Here is a 21,483-nt window from a genome sequence, read left to right on the forward strand (position 1 = left end):
TTTTAAGCGTAGCCTCGCCCCGCCCCCCACCCCAGAGGGGGCGGGGCCTCGGGCACCGCGGGCGCCCAGTGGCTGCCGCGCCCCCCTCGGCTGCGCGTCTCACTGACTCTCTCCTTCCCTAGCTGCAGCTAACTCGGGTCGGGAAAATGCGACAGCGACTGCCCACTCGAGGTCGTCATGGCGACAGCCAGTGAACGTGTTCCTCTCCTCGGGCAGGCCCCCGAGTGTAGAGGAGCTGCTTCGCGAGGCGCAGTTCAATCTCCAGAGCCTGTTGCAAGGTACCGAGAGGGAGGGGGGCCGCGGCCAGACCCCACAGGCCACATGTGCAGCGGCTGGAGGGAGGCACCGAAGAGAGGACAGGGAGCAGAGAGACAGACAGAGCGAGCCGTTGAAAACCCACTGAGAAACAAAACACACACTTTCCATCTTTCCCCTCCTAGACTAATGCTTCAAAAGGCCCTACTTCTACGGCAGTTTACCACCAGCCTCTTTTTTTTTTTTTTTGGCATTCAGTAGTTCCTGGGGAGGAAAGGACAGAGACTGAGGCAGGGCAATGGGTCAGACCATGTCCAGAGACAGCTGGCTGAGAGCCTCCCACCCACAGTGTGGCCCGCGTACCCTCCAGACCTTCTCTTGCCACAGCGCCCATGCCTTTGGAATCCTGGCACCCAGAGCCAAAGGAGCCATGTGCGGGGTCTCGCGCTGTGGGCCTCACTCCCTCCGCTCTGCACTAACCCGTCCGCGTGTGTCCTGCTAGCTACTGCCTCATCACAGCAAGCCCGGGACCCAGCGCCCAGAGCTCACCGCACCCCTGGTGGCCGTCCCAGTGTCTCTGGAGTAGACTCAGGAGCACGTGCTGCGCAAAGCCGGGTCCGCCACACCCACGCAGGCAGCCCAGTCAGAGCGCCCCAGCAGTTGGACCACAGCCATCAGGCACAAGGACAAAACCCAGACTTGGCTGTGTGCCATTATGCAGATTATCCACCCTCTCTGAGCTTCAGATTAATCAGTCATCTTTAAAATGGGGATACCACACATGGCACCATTTCCTGAGAACTGAAAATAAGGCATATGTAACTTGATTAGCAAGACTATCTTGCAGCTGAAGAGACCCTGATAAGATGGGACACCAACCCCTAGTACATGTCCCTTGGGACGGGGGCTGAGCCAAGCTCAATATTAAAGTGAATATAAAAGAAACACCAAGGTGATGCCTGATAGCACCTTGCAGTATGAAAAGCATGCGCTTTGAGCAGAGGGACTCATCCAATGTAAGTGGCAAAAGCCTGACAGCTCGGCGCTGCAAGAGAAATGACTGGCGTGCCACAAATCACCGGACGGGAGGTCGCGAGGGGCGTGCATGTGTCCACATGCGCTGGACTCTGCGTTTCAGATTTGTACACTTTACATAACTTACGTCTCAATAAAAGAATACAAATAAAGCCTCAGTGCTAAGTTATAAGCTCCACTCATCCTCTGGGCCTAGAAGCCCTCCTTCCGTCCCTCCTCCTCGCTCCAATGCTGACAGTTTCTTCAAGCTCCATTCTTGCCTCATGCAAGGCAACCTTTAACACGAGTTCTGCGCTTTGCATCGTTCCCTCCTGTGATGCACTTTGCAACATCCGGTTCAAGGAGACTTGTATAGTTCTGAACTCCTTTTTCTTTCATTCGTTCATTCATTTCCTCATTCATCTATTAGTCCTGGGTGTATATTTTGTCCACTTAAGCAGACTGAGTTTGTCAGCATAAAGAAACACGTCTCGGGCTTCCAGAAGCACCTGACACGGGGCTGGATCCCCAGGAAGTGCTGAGTAGACATTTGTTGAGTGAACATTAAATGTGAAAAGATGTCTTATCAGCGCTTGTTTATCCATGCCAACTAAGAAAATGGCAGGTGGCCACCAAACTGGACTATGGCCATAACTCCCACCTCCCTGCTAGGGCAGTGGTGACCATAGAAAAACAACATTCCAAGAGACACCCTGAGCCTCCATGCATGCAGATAACAGAGAGCTACCATGCAAACAAAGAGTCATTGTGTTTTGTGTTGCTGCCCTGGGAGAATTGAGACTTGGGACGGGGGGATGGGGGAACCTAGAGGGAGGTAAATTTCACCTCAAGATAAGGAAGAGCTTTCTTGACACAAGCGACAGCCCAAGGTGTCCTTGGACTAAATGAACGGCCTTGGGGGAAGGCCGCTCCCCTCCTGTGCAAGTGTGCGCAGAGGCTGAAGAGGCACCTGGGACGGCTGCTGAGGGGGGTAGTCTGAGCCCAGAGAACCTCTGAGGCCCCAGCCGACTCCAGGTTTCTATGATTCTTCAAGTCCGTCTGTGTTCAAATGGGCATAGAGCCCGCCTGTTGATTCTTCGCTCTTACTTCCTTCATTTACTCATCGAATCCATCACTTACAAAAAACCATCCAAATCATACTCATCCTTCTTATTTCCTGACGCTGCTTCGGACTTCTCATTTCTTCTGTGCCATTTTAGCCTTCCCTCTCCTTCATCTTAGCTTCCCCCCTCCCTCCCCAGACCTGGCCCACTGACAGTGGGACGAAGGGGCCAGAAGCCAGGCCCTCAGAGGCTTGCGTAAGATGTCTCGATCTCCAGGGCAGCACGCGACGTTGGGCTTCCTCATGCAGATCCCTCTGCATCTCACACAGTTCCCTTCCTGGGTAGCGTTGCGGAACCTGGACAGAGAACCTTACAGCAGAAAGTAGCAAAAGGGCCCTGCACTCTGCACCCTGAGCCTCTGCTCTGAGTTCAGCACTTCAGGTGGGGGCCATGAGACAAGAACCTGGTCCCAGGACCAGCACAACTCAAATTTCTTGGCTCCCTTTTCTCTCGGCTCTCAGAGTTCCAGGGAGTAGGCATTTTTCCATTTCTGAATCCAGAGGCTCAGACACCAGGAAGTACCTTAAAGAAGTCTTGCTGGTCAGGCCTGGCAGCTAGAGCGGGAAGCCCAGCTTGGTCCCTCCCCGCCCAGCGCTTGGCCTTGGCCGTGGCCCCCTAGAGTATGTACCCGCTGTGCTGTTTTTCAGAGGAATATGAGGAACAGTACTCGGAGGCCAGACTGCTGGGGCAGACCTTCCGCTCTGCCGATGAGGCCCCTGAGCACACCCCCAGCCCAAGGCCCCAGTCGGCCAGGCGTCTGGAGTTTGTACTGATGGTGAGTCGCCGCTTCCCCTGCCTGGGAGAGCCAGCATGGGGAGCTCGCCCTGCACCCAGCGACAGGGGATGTTGAGCTGCTTCCATTATCCACTAGAAGCTGCTGCCCACCTCTGCCCATCAGCAGAGCAACCCTGAGGCCCACTGGCACAGGCCCTGCACGGCAGGTATCTGGCCTGGCAGCCTGCGCACACTTTCCTGCCTCCCAGACAATAGCTGGCCTGTGGGCGTGGTTCATCCCCAGTCAGGAGCACACCCTTCCCATCACCTTCTCTCCCAACAGCCTAGAAAACAGCAGCTGAGTGAGGATGAGACCACCACGCAGGGCGTGAGGGCCCCCGAGGCCTCCCTGAGCCTGTCTACCACAGCCGACAAGCAAGCTGCCTGGGATAGCCCCTCCCCTCTGCCCACCCTAGATGACAAGCGGTGGCTTCAGCCTTGTTCCACGCACTCTGACATTGTGGCCATCAACATCTCTGGTAGAGTTGCTTAGCACGCCCTCTCTGTCTGCTTCCCTCCATGCCGACCACAGACCATCCTCCCCAAATGCAGCGGGTGCCGGGGAGGGAGCGAGACATCATTTGCTTCTGGCTCACGCTGCACTGCCAAGGTCATGGCTCTTGCCAGGGGATGGAGGCATGCAGAAGAGGGGGCTCTGGCTGCTCTTTCTTCACTCTACACTGAGACCGTCTGATCACAAACAAAACGTTCTTAGCAGGAAACTCTAAAATTCGATCAACATGCGTGCTCTTTAGAATGTGTGAGGAAATTGGAAGTGTGTGAGTTATGTGTGGCCTGGGGACAGAAAACTTCGTGTACCGGAAGCTGAGTTTGGATAGGAGTCGGAGGGGAAACATGGCGTTCAGGGTACTAGTGGTAAAAGGGGGGTCACAGCCAGGACACAGACCACAGGCCCAATGGCACTTTATGTAGACACTCGCTCAACCTGTGTGGCAAGCGTTCAAAAAGGGAAGTAACGGGAGGCACCAAGGTCTTTATGATGGGACCCAGGACTGCCTTGACAGTGGGGAAAGTGATGTATGTTACTCAGCTGGCTGCGACTTTGCGGACATCTGACACCTTATACCACACGCGTTATGAAGTTGTGCTCCACACTTCAGCAGCTATAAATGGAAGACGGAGAGGGTTGGTCATTTGAGGAGGTAGGGCTAGCAACCCGATGAAATCAAGACCTCATAACCCAAAGGGGCCAGAGGCACCCTGTCAGCCAGTGCTGGCCTGTGCCATCCTGGGAGAAGTTGAGGAAGGTGATGAGGACAGCTTTGGGCACATGTGGTACTGCTCCCTGGACATGGGGTCACCCAGTGCCAGTATTGTCTCAAGAAATCAGAGGCAGGAGACAGGGCCCACAGCCTAGACAGAGAGAGCAAGAGGAGTGAGGGCTTGGAGGGGAGACTCACTCGGCGGTGGCGGGCACTTTGTTTCTAAACTTCTGTCTTATTTTCAGTGAGGCTGGCCCTGAGCTTTGCCCATGGAGTCCCTTGGGGTGGGGGGTCATGTGCAGCCAGGGGACTGAGAAGGGGGTTTTTGTTAGGCAGTCGTTGAATGGGAGAGGTCACCTCCCAGCCCCAGCGATTCCAGAGGAGCAGAAACTGGCCCAGGCTGAACCCTGACAAAAATGATCAGGTGGCTGGAGGACAGACTGTGAGGCTGCTTCCGGGATGGTTGGGGGAGCGGGGGCAACTCCCCGGGGACATTGTGCTCTGGCTCACATAAAGACTTTCTCTGAGAAAAGATTACAATCAGGCAACATCTAGTCTCAACCTGTCTCTCTACATCAGTGGTTCTAGCCCGCAGGCTCTACATCTGAATAATCAATATCCTGGGGAGTTTGAGAAAAACCTTCTACCTGGGCTCTTGTCCCCAAGATGTAAAAGTTCTGGGCACTGAAGTTTCAAAAGCTACCCATATATAGGGTTGAAAGCCATGGCTCTTGTCCACATAAGACTCACAGGTGACCCTGGTGCAGCCTATGAAAGCCAGCATGCGCGCCTTGGGGCTCTGGGTATCTGGAGCCAGGTTGGGAGGGATGTGGAAGAAGGGTCACCTGCCTGAATGCTTTTCATGCTCATCGCTATCGCCATCATCCCCTCTGCACCTCAGGCCAATTTCCACTGCACTGAAAACAGAAACCAGGATGCACCCAAGTGTCTCTATTTTGGCTACAGGGCAGCAGTTTGATAAGCACGCAAGTTTGCGACACTCACTGTTTAATACAGAGACAGCCGTGAACCCCAAATCCACCCTGAGGCGGAGGAGGACCATTATTGGATTCTCTAACTTTTCCCAGCGAGACCAAGGTGACCCCACCACAGCTGATTCCCCAGACCCTTCCCCTTGCTCACTCCCACCAATCGCGCCACCCAGGAATAATTGTTTTGTTTTGTTTTGGTTTGCTTTTTGGGGTTTTGTTTTTTGTTTTTGGTTTTTGGTTATGTTTTTTGTTTTGTTTTGTTTTGTTTTTTGGGTTTTGTTTTTGTTTTTGTTTTGTTTTGTTTTGTTTTTTCCAGGGGTGGGTGGGGTGTTGGATGCCTGAGAAAGCCAATGTGGTAATTAAGGGCAACCATGGGCCTTTGGTCAAAGGGAGCAAGCAAAAATATATCACCAGATATGCCAACTTTAGCGCAACGGTCACTGCTGTTTAGTGGATGCTGTTCAAACACACAGACCAGACAGGTGTGGATGCAAATCCTGGCCCCTGCACTTACTAACCATGAGGCTTTGGCCAGATTACATAACCTCTGTGAGCTTCGGTTTCTTTATCTGTAAATTGGAGATAATGACACCAACCTGGTAGAGTTCTCGTGAGAATTAAAGTTAGTGTATATCATTTGCATACTATGTGCCTGGTACATAGTACATGTTCGACAAATGGTGGCTGTTTTTGTAAATCGCCAGAGGGGCAGGAGGAGCAATAATGATGATGATGATAGAATAGTAATCATTGTTGTGCGTATGAGAGATCTCGGGATTTTGAACGTTTGAAACGTTCCTTCATATCCATAGGTTATCTTAAGTCTCTCATGTTTCAAAGCTAAATAGTGACACGTGCCAAAAATGCACCCACACTCTGGGCTTTCCAGCTGTGACATACTCCAGATTCTTTGCAGGAGAGGCAAGTCACAGAGTACTGTCCTTTATCAGTTCAAAGCCTCGGCTCTCATCTCAGGAGAGGTGAATGCTGAGGTCTGTGGTGGTTTCATGAGCGTGGAATGAAAGCCTGGACAAACCCAAGGCAGTCCCACCTGCCTCCTCACTGTAAAAGGAATCATCAAAGCTGGAAAGTCTTTGACAGCCATCCGGACACTTCCAGGGAGGGCACCCTGTGACTCACCGCGTGCCGATGGGCAAGGACCCAACTTCCCCTGCATCTTCAAGAACCAAGGAACTCTGACCAAGCTGTTGGCAATTACTTCTTGGCAAAAATGAGCTGCTGCCGTCTTGGGAGCTGCTGGGGAACCCCTGGCCGCGCCACTAATGATCTTTATTTCCGTCCTCCAGGTCACAGCGACAGCCCCACCGACAGGGTGGCCCGCTCTGCCAGCTCAGACATCAGGTGCAGTCATTCCGTCCCAGAAGGTGTTTATGGAAGAGCAGCAGTGGGTCAGGAAGCTCGGCTCCCAAATCTCACCTCACCAGTCCTGAGAGGCCCTTCTAGTGATCCCGGCAAACCTGTGCAGGCGTGCACTGGCCCCCCGCCTCCTGGCATGGAGAGCATGGGGATGGTGTATAGCGTCCCCAGTTCTTGCAATGGACCGACAGAATCAACTTTCTCTGCTTCCTGGAAGGGGGACGCTTTTACCTACATGACTCCAAGTGCCACCAGTCAGAGTGACCCAGTCAATGAAAATGGAAAAAATCCTCCCTCTGGGAATGCGTGGGTCTCTGCGCACACACTGCCACCACTGGTTCCTAAGGAAGCCGCTACCCTCTTTGTCACTCGTGATAACCCAGCAGGATGCGGTGGACCAGCTGGCTACTCTGAGCATCCTATGCATCGGAGGCGAGCATCGGAGCGGCCCTTCAAGACTGGCTTTCTGACCGCTGCTGCCTCCCGGCTGGAGATGGGCCCCAGCGGGACCGGCAGGTTCCGGGAGCGGTCACTGTCTGTGCCCACAGACGCGGGCACCACGGATGTGGACTACGGCGAGGAGCAGAAGGCCAGCGAAGCCTGCGCCCTGCCTTATGCCACTACAAATTCTGAGGGCAGTAACAGTGCTGACAACAGTGCACCCGTTAGTGCCCAGTGGGAGGCACAGCACAGAAGGCAGAGATCCAAGAGCATCTCACTCAAGAAGGCCAAAAAGAAGCCTTCCCCGCCAACGCGCAGTGTGTCACTGGTCAAAGATGAGCCAAGCGTCTTGCCAGAAGGTGGGTCACCGCTACCGAAGGACCAGAGGCCCCGGAGCCTCTGCCTGTCTTTGGAACACCAGGGACATCGCTCACCCCAGGGTCATCCAGCTGTGCCAGCCTTCAAAGATCCAGAAGGTACGCAATTCTCTCACCACTGGTATCTTACTGACTGGAAGTCTGGTGACACCTACCAATCCTTGTCCAGCTCCAGCACTGCCACCGGCACCACGGTCATTGAGTGTGCCCAAGTTCAGGGCAGCTCAGAGTCTCTTGCCTCCCCTTCTACCTCCAGAGCCACCACGCCTTCCCAGCTGTCCATCGAGGTAGAGGCCAGGGAGGTGCCCTCCCCGGGGAGGCTCACTGGGCTGATGTCACCCTCCAGTGGCTACTCCAGCCAGTCGGAGACACCAACACCCACTGTCTCCATGTCCTTAACCTTGGGCCACTTGCCTCCTCCAAGCGGCAGTGTCCGGGTGCGTCCAGTGGTACCCGAGAGGAAGTCGTCATTACCCCCAACATCACCAATGGAGAAAATTTCCAAGTCACGACTGTCATTTGACCTACCATTGACCTCTTCGACCCACCTGGATCTGTCTGGCATGAGTATCTCCATCCGAAGCAAAACCAAGGTGAGCCGGCACCACTCAGATACAAATTTTGGGACCAAGCTGGCTCAGAAAACGAGCCCCAATCAGCCAGTCATGCCCATGGTTACTCAGTCTGACCTCCGTTCTGTTCGCCTGCGGTCAGTCAGTAAGTCTGAGCCAGAAGATGATGTGGAGAGCCCTGACTATGCTGAGGAATCGGGAGCAGAGGGCTTCACCTTGCCAGAAAGAAAGATCAAACCTCCTGTAGCTGAGAAACCCTTGCTGGCCTGGAAGCCTCCAGGTGTGGTCCACAAGCCACCATCTGTCCCTGAGGAGGACCCACTAACTGCACCTGCATTGGCTATCACCCCTAAGAGCTCAAGTCAGCATGTGAGGCCACTGCCTGCGGACATGTGCATGGCAGCGTGGAAACCGAAGTCCTCCAGCTTCCCAGAGGCCCGGAGTCCAGGCGAGTCGACGACGACCCCATCGCTCACTCTGCCCCCTTTCGCCAGTTCCTCTGGTGCTCTCTTCTCGGGAACGCGGCAGGGACGTCTGCAGGGAGGTCTGGAGGACGAGGCCAGGGCGAGAGGCCTGCCTGAAAGAATCAGCCTGCAGAGCCAGGATGAAGCCAGGAAGAAGAAAGGCAAGATTCCACCTCCTGTGCCCAAAAAGCCCAGCCTGCTGCACCTGCCTCTCACCTCGGCCGCCGCTCCCGTGGAGGCCTATGCGGCCGAACCAAGGCTGCCTCTCAGCCCCATCGTCACCCAGGAGGGAGATGCCACGGGTCCCCGCACTGGCGGGCAGCTGCCATCACCTGGTATGAGGATGACTTCGCCAGCACAGGCTGACAGCGAAAGGGAGGCCAGCTCTTCAGGTTAGTAATCCGTCTGGCAGCTTCGCCTTTCAATCCCAGAACAGATGAGGGTGAGGAGGGAGTGCTAGAGACAGCAGCCAGTGAGCCGCGATCCTGATCCCAGGACGATCGAGTCAGTAGGGGCACCTCGGGAGGGTTCGGGGCACCCTCGCTGCCCTTGGGATTGGGACTGCCCTAGGTGCAGGTCTCCAAGGCCCAGACTGAGCCGGTCTACCCTGGAAAACCCCAGTACTGAGATAATGAACTCCAACTCGGTCTTAGCACCTTGGCACATAGGAGCTCTCTACCTAGTCAGGCCCACATCCCTGCCCCAGGATCCCTGTCCCCACCTCACTGTGCATGGCCTTTCACTAGGTGCACTGAACTTAGTCTCATGCACAAGATGCATACCTTCTCAGACTGAGTGCAAGCGCCATGGCCGGCTTGCAGGCTTCCAGGGCAATGGCATCGTTACCAGCAGCAGCCTTTTTTAGTACTTGCGACACCAAAGGGAGCTCGCTTTCTTAAATGGTTTGAGGCCAGCTCTTCCTGGAACAGTAAGACTAGGCTAAATAATGGTTCCCATCTTTTTTCTTTCTTTTGTTTTAATTGTGGCAAAATACACATGTCCAATTCAGCATCTTAATGATTTTTAAGTGTTAGGGACAACCACAGAATTGAGTGGCCATCACCACCATCCACCTCCAGAGTTTTCTTCATCTTGCAAAAGTGAAGTCTGTTCCCACTAAACACTAACTCCCCTTTGCCCGCCCCTCGGACCTGGTTCCCACCCTTCTGCTTTCTGTCTATGTGTTTCACTACCCTGGGGCCTCAGCATAATGTCTTCAACATTCATCCATGTTTCTCATCCTTTTTTAAATCCCTAACACCAAATGTCAAAGTCTTATGTTCTTCCTTAAGCCGCTCGAGACTTCCGACGTACATTAAATCATTGTGGCTAAAACGCATAAACGAATGAAAGCCATACGTAATTTTAGAACATTCTTCCTCAGACTCCACAGGCCCCCTCTGAGATTCGGATAGGCCCCCACTCTCACTCACTGGCTGAGTCATTGTTATAGTTTGTTCTCAGCTTCTCGATTTTTAAAAGCGACACATTTAAAACAAGAAAATGCTCAGGCAACGCATTATAATGAAACAGCCATAAGAAAACAGCCCCAGGCTGATCCTCAGTCCACCTTGGCCAAGTCATTAACCTTCTGAATACCATGTTCTTGCGCAAGATGGAGACATTAAGAGATGAAACACAGATGAGGACGTGCTTTGCCCTCTCTGTTGCGCTCAAAGTAACTCCTTCTGGTTCTTCTCCCTAGGGCATTCCGTGGAACCTGGCGCCGAAGAAAAAAGTGTAATCAGTGATAAAACAGCCGAATGGATTGCGGAAGAAGATGATGATGTATTTGTGGCTGCACGTACAACTGAAGATTTATTTACCGTGATACACAGGTCTGGAACAATTGCCTTGATTCTTATTGTAATTGCCTGCCCTTTTTATACCAAAAGACAAATGGCTATGTCTAAGCAATCATTAGAATTGAAAGTGGAGACTCAAGTTCAGATAGCCACACGTGTGAAGGCAGCCCAGGGCCTCACATGGCTGACTCACTGACATCTTTGGGTGGAGTGGAGGAGGGGTGGGGAAGGGAGGACCAGGTGCCCAGTCAGAGGCCCCTCGTTTCCTAGCAACCGTGAGGCCTATTGTGGCTCCATCTGCTCTCTCACAGCTTTGTCTACAGTCAGAGACATTTAACCCTTCACAGAATTCCTTGCAGCAAAAAAATCTTATCAAGAAGTGATATGCGCCACCAGGCCAAGTATCAGAGCAGGAACTTGGGCACATGGGGACCAGATGGGGACCTAGTTCTTGGACAGGGGCATGAAGCCGGGACTCAGTGAGGAGGACACTGGAAAGAGCCTGGTTACTGCAGCTGGAGCATTGGATCAGAGCAGGAGTGGCTCTTGTCTTGATTCAGAGTCACTGAGCGACTTGCCTCAACTCCTTAAATTCTTTAGTCAAAAAAAAATTCTTTGGTCCCAGGACCGGGGCGTGACTGAGCCGGCAGGTACAGGCCAGGTGACTCCAGCTGCAGGTACTGAAAGGAGTGCAGGGACAGGGGGCCAGACAAGGGGGTCCGAGGACTTAGTGGAGAGAGAGAAAGCTGGCATGACCGCACAGATCACGCCACGGGCATTCATGAAGTTGTGTGACGTGTTAGAAAACGCCTGCTGCACAGATTTACTCAGAGCTAACTTTCTCTTCTTTAGGTCCAAGAGAAAGCTGCTTGGCTGGAAGGAACCCAGCGAAGCCTTCGCCGGAGGCAGCAGACCGAGCTCCCTCTCACCAATACGGAACACAGCTGATTCGCCAGTCAGTGAGTCGGCTGCCTCCGCAGGCTCAAGCGGCAGTGCCAGCCTAGACGCTGGCAGAAACGATGACTTCAAGGCCTTGTTACAGAAGAAAGGAAGTAAGGCAACTCCAAGGTCCCGCCCGTCAGCGGCCGAACTGCTGAAGACCACTAACCCACTGGCTCGGAGAATCATTGCACAATTTTCAAAAGACTACGACGGCACCAATAGCGCCAGTACCTAAGCCCTGCGTTAAGCAAGCACGGTCTAGTTACTAAGCTTGAGTAGAGAAGGGGAAAGGGAAAGGGTTTTTAAAAGAAACCATGGAAATAACAAAGGAGCCTCCATTTCTTGTCCATTAACTCATACTCCGGACAGCAAGAGAGAGACCGCTTTATCTAGAACTGAAATCATCAGGCACTTTAATCATCCTCAGACGTCTTACGTTTTCATACCTAAAATCTTGCCATTACTGACTCTGATTTTCTCCTCATTTCCCCCAGTGGTATGTGCCAAGAAGAAATTCTCAGATGCAAGGGCACAGGTGCCATCTTTTCAATCAATGACCCTGCTGCTCCATCCCTGGCTCCTGTCACCGAGGGGCACAGTGCGAGAGCAGAGTGGGGACTGCCAAAGCTGGGGGCACAGGGAGCCATTGCTGATGATTCACCTTCCTGGCGAGGCCTTGATGCCCTGTGTGGAGAAACAGAAAGAGTCGGCTGCCTCTTCAACCACGGTGTAACTCTCCCCTCAAGAGGTTTGCAGGTGTGCACTTATTTCGGCATGGGGTTGATTGGATGGCTTTTGTCGTGCAAAATGTGAATGTGACTCTGTCCTGAACTTCATGCCTTTCTCAGTTTGATTGTCTACACGGAGATCAGGGTGATGAGTTTCAATAACATGCAGACCCTTCCCCCCACTTCTTAGCTAGAAAAGGTCAGGACTGGGTTGCTTTGGATGAACCATGCTTGGACAACAAACGGGGTGGCCGTTGTTGGCTCCAGTTTGTCTGAGGTAACTCGCACGAGCGCCTTGAGATCCTTCAAGTGTCTGTCAACAATAATAGCTAGGATCTATGCCCAGCTTATGCTGCATTCTAAGAACTCTCACTTCATTTGCATAGAGTATTCATTACAGGAGGTACTTAGCTGAAGGAACTGGCATCATCAAAGGCTCAAGGAGGAGAGAAAGTAAGTGTAACTTGCCCACCACCATTCAGTTCACATTGTGGTTTGTGGTTGCTTTTGTTTTGTTTAAAAGAAGTTTTACTTTGGTCCAAAATAGAACATATAGACTAAGAGGATACACATGGAGTCTAAAAGGCAGCTTTGCACATTGCCATGGCCCATAACACAAAAAAAAGGGCTACTTTTTGCCATTTAGGGTCTTCTGTTTGACCGACTTTTAGTTAACTATGTCGGGGGAAAGTGTAAGGACTGGTTAAATGGGATGCGGATGGAGTCCCCAACAATCATGGCGACCTCTCCTCTCCCCACCCAAAGTTTATAGTCTCTATTCTTGTCAGTTCAATTTTCTAAGCAAAGCAAGAGCGGTGATCCATTTGATTTTCATGAGTCTGGTTGCCAGGAGGTGGGCGGAATACAAAGCATTGAAGAAAGAAAATTGGCCAACCAATAATGGAAGGTTAATTGTCTACCATTCCCAAGAGGACAAAAAACACCTTCTTCCTTTACCCCACCCCACCCATCAGATTCCCTGGTCACCCTCCCAGAGGAGTGGGTTTTGCCTCTCTGTTCACCCTGCTACCTCTGGTGGTCTTCCCAAAAGATTCTGAGTTGAATGCCCAGACAGATACCTTTACATTTTCAATTACCTAGAGTCTTGCTTTCCTACTCTGTATGCCTGGAATTTTTAGAATGCCTTCTACATCGTCAGTATGGCTCTCAAATACCCAGAGGTGTTCCCATTAGCACGAGAGGATTTTGGGCAGAGATTGTATGGTCAGAGGTAACACTGAGGACTAGAAAGATCCAGTTAATATTTTGTGACAGGTGGACCTAGTTGCAGACAAAAAAAACAACTCTATGATTTGTAGCAATCATCGCTGAACGTAACACTGAGCATCTTTCATGCTCCTAAGTCGCAACCTCCATCCTCCCCTCGATTATCGTAACACCAACTCTCTCTCCCACTCAGGCACATACCATAGTGTTTGCTGCCTTCTGCACCTACTCTGCCGAGACTGGAGAAGAGAGGCCGAAGGCCCCTCCAGGAAGGCTTTCAGAGAACCCACTACTGCCATTATTACTAGCGTGCATAATAATGATAACAGTTTTTGAAGGTGGGATACAGAAGGGGTTCAAGGGAAATGAAGTTGGTCCCAGGAGGTCAGCTTCCAATTCAAGGTGTTTCTATCCCTTTGTTGCCTCTGACTTCAACCAGTAACAGCTGGTGGCTCTGCTAGACTGATCTTGCTCCAGTTGGGAGTGGAGGGAGTGTTGTCCAGGGAGGAGGCTGACTGGTAGCTGAGGGTGCTTTGCTGGGTGTTCATTATGTATTTGTGGTTCAGATGTTAGGGATGGACAGTGAATTATTCTCCACAAAATCTTAACCTTTGCTGGCGTCTCCTCTCCTTTGCCTGCCTTAGTCTGTCTCCTGGGCCTCCCACCTGGACCCATCTTGTCCCTTGGCCCCAACTCCCATGAACTGCATCCCTAGCCGACAGCTCACCTTTTAAGGTGGCAAGACCAGAGGCAGCAAAAACAGTTCGTATTAGCTTCATGACCACAAACCAACCAGTTAATCTGGACGCATCACCTTGAATGTGCAAAGACAGAGGAGACTGTATAAGGCTCTTGCAACAAGCATTTTACCAGACATCCATTTTAACTCTCTAGACAGCACAGATTAGAGTGCGATCCCGCTGTACCTACCAGTCTGAGCAGATGAGCCCGTGCACCTGCCGTCCTCCTCGTAAACCAGCTCTTCCTCCAAAAGATAAGCTCACGCTCTGTGCTCTGGCCCTCAGCAGTGCAGCCTTTCATTATCGCCAGGTCTGTAATACAGTGGCGAGCTTTCCCTTTACTATGATTTGCCAGGGCCAGGACTAGAGTGAGGTGAGCGAGGGGCCTGGGGTTCAAAGTTGAAGGAGGCACCCACTCTCCGGACTGTGCAAGTGCCTTCCCCTGGTCCCGGCCCTGCCATTTGTGCCCCGTAAGGTAGTGTCATTTCATCTTCTTGCGAACGAGTATGGTTCTTCTGATTCGGGGGTAGCTCCCTATCTGTTGTTGCGCCAAACTTTTTATTGCCATCTATTTTTCCACCACTAGAAATCTTTCTATGCCTATATATCAAAGAATCTTCAACATTATCGGAAAACCTGGTTGCTATCTAGATAACCTGCTCCATACGGTGACTTAGCGCCCATGGATTTCAGTAAGGGATGCTGACAGGGGTAACCCCATCAGCAAAACGGTGAATGAGCTGGAGGGTTGTCCTTGGAACGCTCAGTCTCCTCTTTCTGTTCTATTCCCCCAGACCTTACTTCCCAGTACCAACTCTCCTGAGTGCCTCCTGGTTTGTTCTCTTTCTAGCTAAGAAAAGCATGCTCTCAGGAAAGGGATACACTCCTTTACTTTGAGGTTCTAAGGCTTAATGCTGCCTCTTTTGAGAGTCCTTTGCAGTTGAACAGGGGAAAAGCCTTAAGCCAAAAGAATGAAATTCTACTTGTAGAATTTTAGGCATCAAATTAGTTGCAGAAGTATCAAGAATCTAGAAAATACCATAATCTCCTGGAAACACGTTAGCAAATTTCCGACAGTCAATTGACTTGTCCTCACACCCAGTGCTGTTTCATAAGGCCACTAAAAAGCCACTAAAAAGCCTAGATCATTCATGTTGTACATTAACATTTTTACACAAATGGAATCGATACTATTCATCATCTGACTAAAAACATAAGGATTTCAAGAGTTCGTGAAAATGTGTCCTGCTTGTGAAAGGTGAAAGTGTCCAGTATCGTCTGCTCAGCGTCAGTCGTCCAGTGTTTGTGGTGATAATTCAACACCACCCCATCCCTCCAAAGCCTTTGCGTGTATTTCTGCCATAAGTGACTAAGATATTAGGGATGTAAAAGGACAGGAGAGTGAGAAGGAGGTACAAAGAGCTGCCTTTGTCAAAGGACAGCAAAACTGATTTCAACAGTGACATGAAACGAAAGTTTTAGAATACTCTGAAACAGATTTATAGAGGAATACAGTAGTCAATGGTTCTAGATACACATTTAAGAAACTTTTAATATCTTTAGCAAAAAGGAATTTGCATAAGTAAGGGGTTATGTGAAGTAGGTATATGCTTTTGTTCGGTAAAGCTCCAGATCTAAGCCACTGGTTCTCAAAGTGTGTGCGTGTGAGTGTTTGTCTATTCCGGTGATGTTACTTCTTCAAGCCCCTGAATCACTATAGCTACGGCTCCCCAAATGCTAGCATTACAGTGATCAGCCTCCGGCTAAGTGATGTATATTGTCATATTGGTCAGGTCAGGTATACATTGTTTGGTGTTAAGAAATTATCAGATTGAATCAACTAGCTCAACCTGCAAAATATTTGACTTCACTTACCCAGCACATCTGGTCTGTTTCTGGTTTAAAATTTGTTTTAAATTCACAAACAGGAAAAAGGAAAAGGTGTTATGTTTGTTCAGTGTTGTCAACCGTTAAATACCTGTCTTCACCATGGTGGCTGTCCTCTAGAAGGGCTCTGGCAGAAATGTATTCGATTTTAAGATTTTGCCTAGGTACTGGATTTTACTATCAACGAATCCACAAACAAAATATGAACTGGAACAACCAATTAACCCCTCTCAGCCTCTCTTTAATGCCGAGCTTTATAGAAATTTATTCCTTATGCGGTGTTGAGTTTTTAACATCTAATTTTATAAAATGTCATGCATGCAAACACAGCATCGTGCTCACTGTACAAGGCACCCAAACTCATTTCCTCCTCCATATGTATGATGGTGAAGAAATATCAACGTGTATGTTCTTACCTCTCCTGATCAATTGTAAATTGCAAATCTCTTCATTAATTTTTAAATGAGATATATTTACTCTGGTTAGTAGTTAAAATTTTATTCTTTTTATTATATTTCATTGCTATTCTTTTCTACTGCCTCCAAAGCTTACTTTGGGGGAATATTTCTTATTTCTAGATTGTTATATTTATCTTATTTCTATATTTATCTGTAGTCAAGAAATGTTAGAGCTGAAAGGGACCAACTTCTCACCTTACAGATGGGGCCCTGATGCCCAGAAAGGTCAAGTAACTTACACGCGGTCACACAGTGGCAGGGCCCGGCCTCAATCTCAGGTCCCCTGCCTCTGGGTCATGTTTTTTCATTTAAAGCACTACATTTACGAAGACCCACAGCCGCCTTCTACTTTTATGCCACATGAATTTCCCAGGTATTTCAGTAAACTAATATTGATGCTTTAAGGAAAAATGCCGAAGAATTCTTTAGTTCATTAATCCAAAGACATGTGATTTTTAGTCTAGAAACATTCATTGCCCTCCAAACTAGATATGTGCTCTAGTTTGTAGAATAGATGTTGTCCTTTCAAGTTGTTTGGAAAATGAAATCTTGGGGATCAAATTCCATTTTGCTAGTGGAGAACGAAGAACCCTCTTGTCAATGTCCCCTAATGCCTCTCCTTTTTTTTTAGTGTGAGCTTTTTAAATTGGTGTTTATTTAAAGTATGGCAAGCCAATATAGCCTTTCCTAGAATCTACTTTATCCTTCCCTTCTTAAACTTTGTATTTTCAGACTATTCGATGCTCATGAGATATTTAGTTGTGTTCTAGAAACTTCACCTAGTTGATACTTTGTCAATCCCTGGGCTCCAACTCTATCTCCGTCTAATGGAACAATAATAGAATTCATTCCCTAAGCAGTACCGAGCTCTGCAGGTGGTCTCTTTTCCACAACACCCTTTGTGTGATGCTCTTTAGCGTGACCCTCTCTTAAGCTATTCTTGGGTTCCCTTCCTTGGTTCAAGCATACCTCACTATTCTGTGGAGTCGCGGACACTGCACCTTTAGGGCTGCATTAGTCCTATGGAGTGGTATTTCCAGTCATTTTCATTGTCCCCTTGTTTATCCTGGACCTCTTCTGGTTCCCCTATTCAGGAATGCTCAGATATTCATAGGATTTTCCCTATCATCGAGACCAAGGGTTGACTTTTTCTGCAGAGAGTCAGATAGCAACGATTTTAAGCTTTGTAGACCACAAAGGGCCTCAGTAGCAAATTCTACTTTGTTGTTGTTCGTTTGACCTTGAAAAGGTTGTTTTTACACCTGAAAAATATAAACATCATTCTTAGCTCTTGGGCCATACAAAGCTGCAGGATGGATTTGGCCTGCTTGTCATCGTTTGCCAACCCGTGGTCCAGACCATTTCTAAGACTAGCATTTCTGTGACCCTATCTGCTAACTGGGTTGTGTACTGAATAATGTGGCTCCCTGACCCACCCCCTATCTACTGCACTGTCAGAGCAGTCTGGTACAGAATCTTTTATAGCCAGTGTATCTGTCTGTGTGTCTGTCTGGTTCTCTCTCTTCTCTCTGTCTCTCTGTCTCTCTCTCTCTCCTTCCCCTCCCCTCGTCTCTCATTTTCACTGACTACCTCAGTGTAGGAACCCTCATCGTCTTCCTCAGACCCCATGTCTTGCTTATCCAATGTGCCTCTGCTTCCTCGAGTTTTGGGTAAGCTGACAGGGAAGAATGGATTTCTGAGCTTTCTTATTTCTTTTGTGTCATCATTATTCCCCCAAAGTGTAGTTGAGGACCCTGCCCCTGGGTCATTTGTCCCACCCTGCCCCATTCTGCCATCATAAGTTTAGGGCTGTCTCCAGGAAGTTTGGTGGACCAGGCCATAGGATTCCAGTGCCGGCAAGAAAACCAGTGAGTTACAAAAGGTGTTCTGTGCCCCCAGTTTTCCTTGAGATGCCCCGGGCGGCACCACAAGCAGCACACTGCCGCCACCTGCTCCTCATGGAGTCCGTAAAGCATCTTCGCATCTCTCTCCATTCTGCTCCATCTCTACCCCTAATGCTACGTGGGGGTCCAACACTCAGAGTTACATTTTCACATTTGCTCACATAAACATGGGGGGATCTGAGTGAATGAGAAGAGGCGTGCCTATGTGTGCAAGCGTGGTTTCTCCGCCTGGAGTGTGAGTCCCTGTTCCCCAGTGTAGCTCTGTCACACATGCGCGCATACTCATACGCACAGAGATGCACACACGCGCCATCCAGTGCTCACAGAAGTTCTCTGGTCCTGGTCAAGGTCTGATGGGGTGGTCAAGGAGAAGGGGATAGTCGGGGCTCCTGTGCTGGCTTCTCCCAGGAAGCCATTCGAAGAAGCTCCTCTGTGACTTCTCATTCAATAAGGACTTGGTCACTCAGACATCCCTCTCAGGGTGCACGTTTTCCCGTCTAAGCAAATCGCTTCTTGGGGCCTTTAGCTTGCTTTCTGTCATTTGAGCCCAGGGATCTACCCACTTACTGAAATCTAAATTTTAAAAAGTCAAGTTACTTTCAGGATGTCCTGCTTTGAAAGCATCCATGAAACAGTTTCTTTCCGCCTTTCGTTTAGGATTTCCAGATCAGGAAGGGAACCAGGCTTGTGCCTTGGACTTGAAGGCAGCAAAAGTACTACACTTGCCAAAGGCAAAATGAGGAAGGAGGATTGGCTGGTCCTACTACACATAGTCAGGAGGTGAACTCTTGTGAAGTTAGCACTTACGGTTCAATGGTTAGTGTATGGCAACAATGCACTTAAGAAAAATCAGGGAGACGGGAACTTACAGACCAATACCCTAAACTGGAAGGCAGAGATAAGTCAATCTGCCCAGTGATGAGAATGTGTCCCTGGATAGAAAGTTTGAGAAACAGCAGAAACTAGGAGAGATCAGAAACCCAGTCTTCCGAGAATTCCAGCACAAAATGGAAAAGAGCCCTCTCTGGGGTGATACTACAAAGGGTTTTTCTTGTCTTTCTTTCTCTTTTTTTTTTTTTAACAAAAGCATTCCTTACTGGCTTGCTACCAGCAATTGAACTGTATTCTTTATATAGCTAGTGCTGTTTGTGTCTTCCTAAAATAAACAACTTCTGTTAAAATCATTTTGTTTCACACTCTGGTTTTCATTGTAGCAACGATGCCTTTATTCAGACACTAGCCCAGTTGGTGAGCATGTTTGACTGACCACACAAGTGTGGGGCCCACACATGGAATCTGATTCTCACCAGTCCCTGAGAGCCCAAAACAGATATGCGGGAGCCTTGTCTTGCAGAAACCTGACACGTCAAGCCAGGAAGCTGAGCCACACGGGCAGGTTATCATGTTTGAGGACGTGGTCTCAGGGATTTGAGCCCTGGTGCTCATGGACGCCTGGCTCTGCTGAAGTGGGCAGCAGTTGCCAGGCTCCTGAGGGGAGTAGGTTGCCATGGCAACTGTGCTCAGGGCTGCACTCTCTCTTTGTTGTCTGGCTCGGGTGAAGCCACCCAGCAGGGCAATCCAGAGAGTCTGGGCTGGGAGCAAAAAGCACAGACCGGATGTGGCCCAGATTGCTTCCATCCCTCAAAAAGGGGCGGGTGTGTCGTGCAGGTGCTGGCGGAGGCTATATTCAAGGGTTGACTCCCATCCAAAGGGCCTTGCAGCCAGCATCCTTGTATCTCCGGCCCCGTGCTAGCTCAGTGTCCCCAGACACTACCATACCACTCTTTCAAAGAGCCACAACAGAGCTGCAAACAACCTAGAAAGCTTCCAAGGGAAGGGCGAGGCCACGACGCCTCTCAGCCAGCAACAGATGTGAAGTGTGAAGGTAAAGCTCAGAGCCTCCTTGTGCGACCATGCCATGAGCTGGGGATACTTTTAGGGTCTCACTCACAGTGACCAAACTCACCAGGCATGTCAAGGGCAGGGTCCAGTACATTCATTAACCAGAGAGAACACCTTTAAAGCACAGGTCATAAATGGGAGGCCCGCGGGCTGAACTGAGCTTGCACACACTGTCTGGAGTACACAACATTGTTTTTCAGTTGTTAAAAATGTGGCTGGGGCACAGCCTCTCCAATTCGCCTAGCTCCCCACCACTCCCTCTTGCACGAAACCCAGCCGGCTTCAGCCACGTGTACACCGGCACGGCCCCTGAAGCATGTGAGCCGGAACCCCTGCTTCATGATGTCGCTGCAAGCTGCGCTCCCAGGAAGCCGACTCTGCGATGCAGTTTTGAGTGTGGGCCGCTTCTTAAGGAGTGCCTTAGGGGTCAACATTGTGGGACAGAAGGTAAGGAAGCAGGCTTAGGTGGGAGCAAAGGGCAGCGATGCCGGCCGCTCCTCCTTTGAGCAACGTGTGGTCAGGCGTGCCCCAGTGGCCTCATCCACATCTCCCACTCTCCCCCCCACGTTTCCTACCTCGGTGAGTTGTATCGCCATCCACTTAGCTGCACAAGCCAGAGGCCTGGGCATCTCCCTAGCTGTCTCTTCTCTCCTACATCCAATAAGCTTTGCAAGTTCTCCCATGTAAATTTCTCTTGTATCTCTTTGTTCCTTGTTTTATTTGTTGCCATAGGGGTGCAGTAAATATTGAGAAGCCTATCATTCTAGTTTACTTCACGTGATAAAAAAAATTAGCTTCATACCATACTACGAAATCAGTTCCAGGTAGATGAAAATCTAAATATGAGCAGTAAAAATATAAAGATTTTGGAAGATCAGGTACGAGAATATCTTCACAACCTCACAGTAGAAAAGGATTCCTAATACAAGATCCATTAACCATAAGAGAAATGACAAAGTCCAACTACCTTAAAATCAGAAAACCATTTAAAGAGTGAAAAGGCAAGCCACAGAAAAGGAAAAGATATTTGCAAAACATATAACCGACGAAGGACTAGTATTCAGAATACACAAAGAACTCCTACAAGTTAGTCATAAAAGAGACAGAAAACTCAATAGAAAAAAGGGCAAGAGGCTTGTATGGGCTCATGGTAAAAGAAGAATCCGAATATCCAATGAGCAGGTGAAGGTGCTTCACCTCATCTGTCATCAGAGAAATGAGGAGTGAGGGGCGTGACGATACGTTCATCATCTCGATTGTGGCTCTGGTTGCACTCA

The 21,483-nt window shown here is 49.8% G+C and overlaps 1 protein-coding gene across 5 annotated transcripts in view; it reads left to right on the forward strand.

Moving 5' to 3' along the window:
• NHSL2 (NHS like 2) overlaps positions 1–18,890 on the forward strand; it is a 129,688-nt gene extending 110,798 nt beyond the window's left edge. For 3 of the 5 annotated variants that reach the window (XM_016130696.2, XM_016130704.2, XM_016130712.2), the window contains 3 exons: positions 6,690–9,005; positions 10,319–10,451; positions 11,271–18,890. In XM_016130696.2, coding sequence (XP_015986182.2) covers positions 6,690–9,005; positions 10,319–10,451; positions 11,271–11,595 — 2,774 coding nt within the window. In that variant the 3' untranslated portion in view covers positions 11,596–18,890. Of the gene's footprint in view, positions 1–122; positions 279–3,040; positions 3,169–3,450; positions 3,647–5,356; positions 5,489–6,689; positions 9,006–10,318; positions 10,452–11,270 lie in introns of all 5 variants that reach the window. The other 2 variants (XM_016130677.2, XM_016130687.2) reach the window with 1 other exon arrangement.
• Positions 18,891–21,483: the final 2,593 nt, after the last annotated feature.

Source organism: Rousettus aegyptiacus, unplaced genomic scaffold (genome assembly GCF_014176215.1).
Source record: "Rousettus aegyptiacus isolate mRouAeg1 unplaced genomic scaffold, mRouAeg1.p scaffold_m13_p_9, whole genome shotgun sequence".
Classification (NCBI taxonomy): domain Eukaryota; kingdom Metazoa; phylum Chordata; class Mammalia; order Chiroptera; family Pteropodidae; genus Rousettus; species Rousettus aegyptiacus.